This window comes from Artemia franciscana, chromosome 7 (assembly GCF_032884065.1).
Source record: "Artemia franciscana chromosome 7, ASM3288406v1, whole genome shotgun sequence".
In the NCBI taxonomy this organism is placed as follows: domain Eukaryota; kingdom Metazoa; phylum Arthropoda; class Branchiopoda; order Anostraca; family Artemiidae; genus Artemia; species Artemia franciscana.
This window is the reverse complement of record NC_088869.1, coordinates 23,812,888-23,825,253: the sequence shown is the minus strand read 5'-3', so window position 1 is coordinate 23,825,253 and position 12,366 is coordinate 23,812,888. Positions and strand designations below refer to the sequence as shown.

Below are 12,366 nucleotides of genomic sequence, written 5' to 3'. Positions count from 1 at the left end.
TATATATATATATATATATATATATATATATAAATATAATATAAACATATATATATATATATATATATATATATATATATATATAAATATAATATATATATGTTTATATATATATATTATATATATATATATATATATATATATATATATATATATATATATATATATATATATATATATATATATATATATATATATATAAATATAATATATAATATATATATATATATATATATATATATATATATATATATATATATATATATATATATATATATATATATATATATATATAAATATAATATAAACATATATATATATATATATATATATATATATATATATATATATATATATATATATATATATATATATATATATATATATATATGTATATATATGGGATTATAGGTATACATTTGCAAGCAGAGAACTAATCTTATCAGTCTTGCTGAAGTATTTTGCATCATATGTAGCCAAATTTGTGATATTTGATGTATATATAAGGTAAACTTTTTAGCAAAGTTTTAGTTTTAACCCTGCTTTTTTGAATTTTCATAGTGTTCTTCTAAGCCCGTTTAAATGGTCTTCTAGATTTTCAGTGTATAATATCATCCAAATAAGCTAAAGTATTTTTTTTTTCCTTTTTGCATTGAATCCTGTATTTTTTCTTTGTTTATCAATTTTCAATGCTAAATTCATCAGTTGGCTAAAACAGTTAGGACAAAATGATAAGCTGAAAGGCATGCATTGAAATGTGGACATTCTTCCATCATACAAAATTACTGTTGTCTTGCATTTTGTTTCTGGGTCTAAGGCTATTTGCAAATATCCTGTTATCAGGTCAAAATTACTGTAGTATTTGGATCCTCCAAGTGAATCTAATATCATATCTATTTGTGGTAATTTCATTACCTCTTTTACCATAGCTGCATTTAGCACCCTAAAGTCAGCACAGTATCTCCATGTATTTTCTTTCTTTCTAACTATTGCTAGTAGAAAACACCACTTGCTAAGCCCCTCTTTAATAACTCTCTGTTCTTCAATTTCTTTGATTTCGTCATCAAGTCATGATCTTAAATAGTAAGGGGTCTTATATGGAGATTTTTAGTTGGAGGTCCTTGCATTGGTATTTTGTGTGTAATCAGGTGGGTTAAGCTGTAATCAGCTTTGTGTCTTGTGAAAGTCCACCTATAGTCCCATAAAATATTTCCCACCTGGGTTTTAATATTTTCTGGTAAATATTCCAAATTAAACTGTTTAAAAAAATCAATGTTTGTTATTCTGTAATTTTTTTGTGGTTGTGGTTATGGTGAAATTTGCTCTTGGCTTTAAAATTTATGGTTTATTTTGGATTGCTTAGTGATTTAGTATCTGTATTTGAAATCTTTTCTGCCATTCCTAATGTTCCTTTGTTTAATTTGCCTTATTACTGCTTAGATTTGATAGCTTAAAATATTTGATACCTTTCTCAATTTTTATAATTTGATTTTCCATGAAAATTGAGGGATAATCGTCTAGGGTGTATCCTCCTATTATAGGATCAATTATTTGGTTATTACCCTCCTTTGTATCTGATGTCACCAAAACTTGAAATATTGTTCCTCCTTCAATTATTATTTTCCTGTTTAATTTTCAATTATATTCCAGTTTGTTGCTATTATTATCCATGGTTATGCAAGCATGTTTCTCATTTTGTTTTGCTTTGCTATGTTATATTATTGGTTAGTGGCTCCCATGTGATTCCATATTTTCTTATAGCATCCAATCTAAGAATACAAGGGAATGGGAGCTGTTTATCACTGTTACTGTTATTTCATTATTCCCTGTGCTAAATTTTAAATGGCATTCTCCCAAAATTGTCAGTTTGTGACCTGTTACAAATGTCAGGGTGTTCTAGCATCTGCTAACAAGATTTTGTATTCTAGGACTAAAACCTCTTAAAAACTTCCTCTCTAATTAAGATTTCAATGCCCTTGCGTCAAGTAAACACGGTAAATTCTGAAAACACTCAATTTTAAAACAATGTAAAATTGGTAAATTGTTATTTATATCCATATCACAGCATTCTAAACTATATAGGAGTCTTTGAAAAGGCTGCCCTCCTTTTGTATCTGACCTTGCTAAAACTTGAAATGTTGTTCCTCCTTTAATTGTTATTTTCCTGTTTAATTTTAAATTATATTCTTGATTGTTACTATTATTATCCATGGTTATGCAAACTAGTCTCTCATTTTTGTTTGGCTTTGCTATGGTAATATTATTAGTTAGTGGCTCCCATATGATTCCATATTTTCTTATAGCATCCAATCCAATAATACAAGGGAGTGGGAGCTGTTTACACGTTATCACTGTTACTGATACTTCGTTGTTAGCATTCTGGCAAATGCTAACATGATTTTGTACACTAGGACTAAAACCTCTTAAAAACTTCCTCTCTAATTAAGGACTTTGATGCACCTATATCAAGTAAACACAGGCGACCCTTATGGACTGGTTTATCTGTTTAGTTGTTCACTAACTGTTGTTCACCACTGTTAGTTGTTCAAAAGCTTTGAGGGTATCCCACTTCTCTTCAACGTTAGTGTTTTGACCTAGGGTGTTGTTTACTGTTTGATTTCTAGGCATAAATTCAGGAATATTATTTGATGTTTGCCAAGTATTATTTGTTCCCTGTCTTCCAATATTCCTGCCACCTTGTGGTTGGAACTGATTTCTTGTATTGTATGTTGGCCCTTCTTTTTGTATTCTATTTCAACAATATGTGGCATAGCGATTTGGTTTGCCACAATAATAACAATCAAATCTTATTCTATATTGCTTGGTCATCTGCCGTTCTGAGTGGGGTCTCTAGCTTTTTCTGTATATTCTTGACCTGTCACTATTTTTTCTGCTGTGGTTTTCAGGAGGAGAAGGTGGGTGTCCATAATGCTTGCTGTTCCAAGACATTTAAGGACCTAATACCATGGGGTTGGTCTTCAAATGGGAAGGGGTCAGTTCTGTAGTAAGGGATTTTGGCCTTCCTTGTGCCTCATGGCCTTGCCAACAGTTTTTCCCATTTTACATGCTTACCATAAACGGTATCTTGATTTCCTGTTATATTTGTGGAGATCTGATCAATTTTTTTCATTGCTTTATTGATTTTTGCCTCCATTTCAACCATGGTGATAGTCTGCTCTAAATTTTCAACCTTCTAAAATAATATTAGTCCTATAAGTTTTTTTTGGTAACCTTTTTGTAAATGTATCTAGTTATACTTTTTGTATAGTCTCATTGCTTCCGCTTTTATCTAATTGTAAGCATACAAACTGACAAATTTTGTCCACATATTCTCAAATACTGGTTGAGGTGTTAAATATAGATACTTCCATTCTAAGCTCCCAATTTTTGATGGATTCATTGACATCTGAAACCCTTCCATATTCTGGTATAGTTTTTACAATTACCAGTGCTATTGTTAGAGAAGTCACTTTGTTTTCTGGTAAAGTCGTTTATGTTTTAACCTAAAACTTTCTTTAATCTTCTCGACCCAGTATTTCTCCAAGCTACCAGTTGTAGTGAATTAGTTTTTGTGGTGGTAATATAATGGTTGTTCACCTTGCCTTCGGAGGGGATTTGGGTACAATCCTTAGGATGATTAGAACTAAGGTATCATTTCCTTTGTGTTGGTTTGACTAATTATCTAAGGCGGGCAATTGGGGACATTGAAAAGCTTAAATAATGTTACAGATAGAGGTTTGGTATAATAATATTACTTTTATTTAACTCACTACATAACAGTACGAGGTACACATATACATAAGCCAATGCAACTATATGCCACAGAGAATGAACAAATGCAATAATACTATTAAAAGCTATAAGACATTAAGACACAGTATTCCAAGGTATTCCTAAATAAAGAGGACCTAGGAAAGTCATTCAGTACCAAAAAATGCATCTTTTATACCGTAGGTCAACCACATTGTTCTGGACCACAGACGTACATAAGCAAGGAAGTGGTTATTTCTTAATATCCTTGAATGTCCACATTCAAGGATAGTTTTCCAAGATCTGTGGTATTTTTAATGGTTAAATTTCACTTCTTACCTTACCTTAAATTGCAACTTGGAGCAATTGAAGGATTTTCCATCCTGTAGCATTGCTCAGCATTTCCTCAAAACTGAATTATCCTGTTAAAGTGGTATATCCGAAACCCATGATTTTATTTTGCGTCATAAATTTTTTTTTTCATATTAAATTAATTTCTGGCTTAATTCGACAGGTTACCAGATGTGTTCAACATCCCTTAACATTCCCTGAAAGTTTAACTTTAATATCCTCAGCTTTGTTTCCACACTCATGATCAAACTTGCCCCCTGTACCAATAATTAAACCTCTATGTAAACAAGTTACAACTTGTGCATCATTTACAGTCCTTACCTGAGTGCTTTGGGGAGTTTCGTCATCCTTTGAGGTATACCTATTGGACCTTTTGACTATTTTAAACAAAAATTTTATCCCAAAATTCTGTCAGATATCTTTGGAGATATAAGGTGGGGAGGGGTGATCATCCAAAAAGGGCTTGGAAGGAGGGGTGGTTGTCCTTCAATCACTTGACCCTCAAAAGGACACAATGATTTTCAACTTCATATCAAAGGAGCTCCCTCTGAAGTTTCTACAACAAATCCTTCCATACAAATTTACCCTGGAAAAAAATATATATCACATTTTTAATACTCTTTACTCAGGCAATGCTATTGTGCTGCCTATGATGAATTGTATATAAAAGTAGCTGTGAATACAAAAAGGTTAAAGAACACAGCAGTACATCTATCTGTCTCCACAAATAGCAAGAATATAGAAGGTAAAAGTGCAGATTTATGAATTTCGACAACCTAGTAAAATGTTGGGCTAGACTTATTGCCTAAAAATGCATTTGGAATAATTTTAAGAAAATTACTCTGTGATTGCATGAATCAGTGAAACTTTTAAAAATAAATCTAAAGCACAAGTTAGTCCCTAAGAAGGTGCTTTCAAGCTCCTAGCTCCAATATATTGCTACTTGTATGGCTTAAATGATTCTATGGTTCATACCTGATCATAAGGCTTGGGGGATTCTGTTAATACATATCTTTTTATAGAATTCTCCGAAGTGTTACTAGTATGGAGAAAATGAAGACGGCAGCTTAGGAATACTTCCTTTACCCTTCTTTAACCTGATGATGGGTTTACAAAATTTTAAAACATCTTGTAAAACTATTTTCTAAGTTCAGTTTCATTGTGAGGATAATACAAACTGTGACCAGAGAAATTGTATGAGTACTGGGACTCCACCCAGATGCACATATGTCCCCTGGAAACAGTGTATTTCTAGAATGTATTGTAAGGGGAAATACTTAGTTTATGTTTTGAGATGAAATAAGCGTCATGAAGACTTTGAAAATAAATATTTGATTGGATTTCTTGCCATTTAAAGGGTATGATAGTGAGGTCGTGTTTTGATGGAAGTGATAAGAAATAATATTAATAGATTTTACAAATAACTTGTTTGAATATAGTAATGAAAATTGTTTCAAATCAGTGAGACCTGTGGGCAGCTTTCTAAATTCTTAAAAAGTAGAAAATTATGGCAATTTAAAGTGTCAAGTATATAGCATTACTTACTCTTGTGTCAAGTCTAAATTGGCTCAACTCGTCAGGAATATGTGGAGCGATTTATTGAGCAATATATTTCCATAGATAAAGCTGTCATATCTAGATATCATCCCTAAATATTTGTTTCTGATTTGGTAGAGAATATTTTTGTTTAAACCTTTCGTTTTATGTAACTTGATGAAGCCATACCTATTTCTATTGATAAAGGTTTAATGTAATGGGCTGCAGAAGCCATAGAAATAGTAATAATAATCAAAGATATGCATTTTTTAGGTTTAGCAATTAACAGAGATAGGTGGTGTATATATTTATTTGACATATGATATTTAACTAATATCATAACAACATTGCCAAATACAAAGGATTAGTGAGTTTTTGTTTGATTGTTGAACAATAAAAATGTTGTTCAATTTAGGTTATATTAATTCTGTCTGATTTCGTTTGGTGGTTTTATTGGAAACAATTAGTGTAATAATACATTCATTCCTGTTTCTATTGAAAGTAATGTCACCTATCTTCATTGTTTTAGATGACAGTTGAGTAGTGTGGGTGATTTTTTTTGCTAATATCCTAGAATAACAACAATTTAGAATGGCAGACCTTTTCCAAGTCACTTTTATCACAGAAAAGAGAGTTTAAGATTTAAGAAGGGGTCGTCAATTCAGGGCTCCTTTTCTTATTAGATGGCTTTTCTAGTGGAATTGAAACAGAAGGAATTATAGAGGATGCATCTTCTTTCATGAGCTATGAGAATCTTGTGTCTGTATTTACCATAAAAGGATCTTTATAGACAAAAAACTTTCATATGTTTATGAAGACCCCCTTGTATGAAACATAAGAAATTGTTGTACTAAGCTTATAGAATGAAGAGGAAAAGCTGCTGCCTCTATCATACTAATTCACATTTTAGATTACGAGGCCGAATGTGACTACAAGATGTGTTTGATCCACCTGAAGTTCCAGTACTGATATCCTCTGTCAGACATTTCTGTCAGCAGCAGCACATTTTTAAACATCACATTTGTATATTTTCATCATATTTTGAGCAACAACACATTTTAACTTCGCCTTTGCATATTTTTGTAGTATGTTGAGCAACAACAAATTTTGAACTACACGTTTGGATATTTTCCTCTACGATAGACCAAACATGTTGATTAAATAAGATAGATCAGTTTTTGGCCCAGTCCAAAGAGCTTTTTGTAACTTGAGATTAGAAAGTCAAAACAAGCGTTTTTATTCTGACTAAACACCTGTTTTCACTGGCTGGGAGCTCCAAGTTTGGGGCCAAAGCTGCTTACAGTCAAAATATCCAAGTAGGGAATTCCTGCTATCTTCTTCTCCCTCTTGTTTGGTGGTATTATGAATTGATTTTTTTCTAGGGTTCAGGATGGCAAGTACAAGGAGTTCGATTCCGGCATTCCACCATTCCTACTACAAAAATGTTCATCAACAATGAAATGGTAGATTCCAGCTCATCAGAATGGATTGATCTACATAATCCAGCTACAAATGAGGTAATAAATTGTTGAATTTACATCAGTAAGAAAATACAGAGAAGATTTTTATATAAATCCCGAGTCTTTGGGATAGAGAAGATATACTTCTTGACTTTTCTAGATTAAGTAATTAGAATTGTTTTCAATAAAGTAGACAAGAGAGAGAGAGAGAGAGAGAGAGAGAGAGAGAGAGAGAGAGAGAGAGAGAGAGAGAGAGAGAGAGAGAGAGAGAGAGAGAGAGAGAGAGGGGGGAGTGGCCGAGAATTGTAAATATGAATAAACAGTCATTGTATATTTTGTAAGACTAATATAACCTTTGACACTGTATTTTGTTACAGCTTTAAAATTATATTTCGAGAAATTAACATTGTTTATTTAAATCATTGTCTTTCCTTCTTTTAATTATCCTATTAAGCTGACTTGTTCTGGTTGTAGGTCGTCACGAGAGTGCCAAAATGCAGTCAGGCTGAAATGGAGCAAGCTGTTGAAGCTGCAAAAGCGGCTTTTGGCTCCTGGTCTAAAACTTCAATACTCACAAGGCAGCAAATCATGTTCAAGTACCAACATATTATCAGGAATAACATGGTAAATCTTTCTGTTAGTGAAATTGGTGACATGTAAATTATATATACCAAGTGCGACTTGCGCTCCCAAAGTCCAAGGGGAATCTACTTGGAAGTTGGACTCCTTATTTTAAAAGGTGAAGAATACAGCATTGGACTTTGCAGTCCCTACGGGTGGTGCTGATCTCTGTTTCATGGCCCTTCAGCCAGGAATTGCAATGGGGAGGGGGGGAGGCAGCCATCATGTGATTTCGCACGCCCTTCCTGTTTACCTTCCTCGGTTTTCTCCAGGTACCCATTTAGAGCTGGGTCAACTCTGGCTGAGCTTATAGAATAACGCCACTGACCTCCGTTCCAGTCGAAATAACCAGCGGACTCGAACCCTGTCCTTTACGGACAAGGTATTTCAAGTCTAGCGTGCTAACTAGTCGGCTTTTGAGTAATAGTAATATTCAGTTTCTACCTGGACAAAAAATAAAGATGCTCTCAGTATGGATTATTCTTGTCATTTGCGGACAGCTGTTAAACTGCCAAGAACTTTGTTTTCATTTTTAATATCTTGTCAAATAAACATATTTTGTACAGTTATTGGTATTGAGTAGTTTTTGGGCCATTGAGATAGCAAAGATTTTAAATAAAAAAGACATCAGATTGGAAAACATGCAATGTATATGTAGAAATTCATGTTTTCATGTATTTTTGGGTATCAGGTAAATCTTTTACTTATCTATATATTGGCAATTAGGTTTTGTTTCAATTGGATTGTTTAGTGTTCACAAGATTTATCAAATCTATTCTTTACACATATCAAAATTAATAGCATTTGTTGTTTACATTGAACACATTTTGCACCTTAGACTAGTGGAAACACTCCAGTTGCATTTTATAAAAGAGTTTTTAAATATCAAATTTATAGTTTCCAACGCTTAAGTTTTCTACCTTCGTTACTTGGCTTAGAGAAAATAGCCAAACAAATTATGTACTTGTAATCCTCTCTTATCTGACAGAAATTATTCATATGATACATTACGAAATTTCTTTTTCTCTATCCATAAAATTTTTATATGGAGTGCAAACTTATCAGGCTTGAGAATTAACACAAAAATAAATATAAAAAAATTGGGTGGTAGGCTACTTTCCTCAGTACTATTTCTTTTAGTCAATAGAAAAAAAGTAGGTCATTTTGATCAGTTTACCATCTTTTTTAGTTTGTTTTTGGGTTTGCATATTACCCTTCTCATTTACTAATCCAGTATCTATCTATGGTCTAATATGTCACCTGAATGAAATTGTTTTATACTTTCCTCAGTACTATTTCTTTTAGTCGATAGAAAAAAGTAGGTCATTTTGATCAGTTTACCATCTTTTTTAGTTTGTTTTTGGGTTTGCATATTACCTTTCTCATTTATTTATCCAGTATCTATCTATCGTCCAATATGTCACCTGAATGAAATTGTTATAAAAACTTGAGTTTGTGCTTGGTTTTGTTTCCTAACATTTTTGTAACATTTTTTTTAACCTTTCTTTTCTGTAGAGGCTGTACTGATTACTTCTTTTCGTCTTTGTTCATTTCATATAGCTTTATGACACTACAATGATAATGCTCTTATTTCGATGCTTTAATACTTATTTCTATATTTTTTCGTTATACTGTTTCGTATACTTATTTCTATACTCATCTGCTCGTCAAATGCAATAGCTAACATAAAACCAAGGATGTGTGGTTTAATTTTGAATCTCTTCTTAAGATTTTATACACTCAATGCATGTTTCATGAAAGACTGGCTTAGATGAATTGGTCATGTCCTCTTGACAAACAAAGCATGTTTCCTTAGAGTATTTTTTCTAATTTTCCCATGAGGAGACAAAAGAAAGAGAAAATCTGGCATGAGATTTAAAAGATGACTTATAATGCTTGGAAATTTCGTGGAAGGTTGCCAAAGGACATACCTTGAAACTGGTGGGATGAAGGAGGAGTCTTCACCAGATAGTCAGTCATATGTGGCTTGACGCTGCAATGTATTTGTAGTATTAGAAGTTTGGGGTAGGGACAAAATCATTTTGTGTGCTCAAGGTAAAAAGATAGTTCTGCACAAAAAGATGATATACCCATGTATATCTCTTTTTCTTTACAGAAACTTCTTGCAGAAAACATCACTAAAGAACAAGGAAAAACACTTGTGGATGCTGAGGGTGACGTTCTACGTGGACTTCGTAAGTGATATTTGAACTCATTCATTGCACTTATATAGAAGGTGAAAAGTTTCAATAAAAATTCTAGATTAGACAGAGTCCTCCAAGTGTTCTTCTAGGCAACTTTTATTTTATGTGTTTTTTTTCTTTCCCAAGAAAATATTTTCTTTTCTTTTCCAGCATATCATACGATATTTATTCTAATAATGCTAGCGACAGAAAAAAAGAATAGCTATTATTTAAAACTTAACATCTAATGAACATAATCTAATTTAGGTGGAACCTATCCTGCAGTATTCTATATAGGTGCTGTCTGCAGTTGCACCAAATTTTTTGAACAATTTTTGTGGCAGGAAGGAGGGTGAACTATTCTGCTTTCCTAAGGTTCTTCGCATTCTGTAGTCTTGATGTGACCAAATCTATGGGCCATTATACCTAATATTGTCTTGAAGACCTATAGTGTGGAATTGACTGGACCTTTGTCATCGCTTTCCGGCTGTCTTTTGGCTCTGGAACTTTCCCACGCATATGGAAATCTGCCTGTCATTTCTATACCTAAACCAGAAGGCCATCTATTGAGCGTGGTCTCTTATAAGCCTATCAGCCTCCTCTCCTGCATTGGGAAATGTTTTAGGCGACCAGTAATATGGATTCTGGTGGAAACATTCGACGCTTGACTGCTTAATAGCCCAGCTTCAGGTGTGGATCGACCTCCTGGGAGAAAGGACACATCAGGTTATTGTCATTCGAAATTGCTAAAACTTTCGACAGAGTATGGCATTGCGACCTACTGAAGAAACTTTTCTTTTGTGGTGTCAATGGACATTTATTAAAGATGATTGAAAGTTTTCTGTCTGATCACTCACTGCCGGTTGTTCTTGACTTGTTTACCTACCTCGAATATCCAATAGAGGCAGGCGTACCCTAGGGTAGTAGGCCTATATTGAGAAACTATACTTTTCATTCTTTACATAAATGACATGGGAGGTAACCTTGCGAGCCCTTTGCATCACTTTGCATATGACATCACAACACATTTAGTCATCGCAAAACATGGTGACCGAGTCAAAGCCTCCTTGTCACTACTGACAGATCTTTTGGAAATTGAAAAGTGGTCTTAGGCCTGGATGGTTAGATTCAGTACATCAAAAACAAAGAGATGTTGATATTCCGATCAAAAGTACCACACATATACCCCAGTTCTTGAACGAAACTATACAGAAAGTCGACTAGCTTCGTCTTCTTGGAATCCGATTCTCCACAGATCTCTGTTGGAACACCTACCTACCTCTGCTGGAACCTCATTGGTTGAAGCTACATTCATTAGGGTACCGCTCAGCTTAATCATTCCACTTTACAAGTTTTGCATCAGACCCATTGCCGAGCATCGATATTTGTTGTGTGCTGGTGCTGCAAAAACGTTGCTGGCACCACTTTAAAAGATCCAAAATGATCCACTCCAAAGGCTGCACGAACTATCCACCGCTCAACTCGATCATCCCACTTTACAAGTCTTGCATCAGAGTCATTGTCGAGTATGAATACCTGTTGTGTGCTGGTGCTCCGAAAACGTTGCTGGCACCACTCCAAAAAATCGAAAATAGAGCTAATAGGAAAGGTTTAGTCGTTCCCGACGATTCTCTAAAGTCTGTTAGTGAGAGGTTTGATGTTGCGTTCATGATTGTTTTCCACAAGTACTGAAATTCACCTCCTTCTCTTGAGATTTTTCGTATTGTGCCTTTAATTGTCCAACCAACAGGACAGACACGAAGGCACACAAATCGAACCAGTTATCTTGAGGCTGGCAAACCGAGAAAAGAGTACTTGAAGAACAGCTTTCTCCGACTGTGCACTTCGATCTTAACTGATCTTCTTGGGGAATTTATCTCCAAAAGTTTTTCTATTGATTCTTTCAAAAGAATATCTAATGGTCTTTTAAACACCACGATAAAAGACTAATGGCAAATCAGATATTTAATTATACCTGGTGCCGTGCAATTCAGAATAAAAAGAAAATCAAGCAACAGAGTCCCATTCATGTAACTCTGCTGTTTGCATAAGCTGTATCAAGTAGCCATTGTTTTAAAAACGAAAGATGCTATTTAATGGAAATATTGAATCGAAAACCATCAAGGAAGAAAATGGGCATAAATAATCAAATTTTAAGTTAGTCGTTGTTCGATTTTAAGATGACGAGAAAATTTAAGATTTGTGCTAACTGTGCAAGTTTTGGTATGTTATTTTTCTGCAGTCCTTTAGGTTTGCATGTTTCAAAAAAGACGAAATTTCTGATGTGGTTCGTTAGCTGAAATTCAGCTTTATATCCCTCTACCAAGTTTTCGAAATTAGCTTTGTAGTTTTTTTTTGTTACTTTTATCTTCTTTTTTTTTTCAGTTTGGAAAATACGGTAAAATCATTGACCAAAGAAACTTTTTCCCATATATCAAGCAAGTTTCACTCTCTAAAAATAAGTC

General features: G+C 33.6%; 1 protein-coding gene across 1 annotated transcript in view; it reads left to right on the top strand.

Moving 5' to 3' along the window:
• LOC136029029 (probable methylmalonate-semialdehyde/malonate-semialdehyde dehydrogenase [acylating], mitochondrial) overlaps positions 1 to 12,366 on the top strand; it is a 39,188-nt gene that overhangs the window by 3,510 nt on the left and 23,312 nt on the right. The window contains exons 2-4 of the mRNA XM_065707062.1: positions 7,020 to 7,154; positions 7,572 to 7,721; positions 9,835 to 9,913. Coding sequence (XP_065563134.1) covers positions 7,020 to 7,154; positions 7,572 to 7,721; positions 9,835 to 9,913 — 364 coding nt within the window. The remainder of the gene's footprint in view (positions 1 to 7,019; positions 7,155 to 7,571; positions 7,722 to 9,834; positions 9,914 to 12,366) is intronic.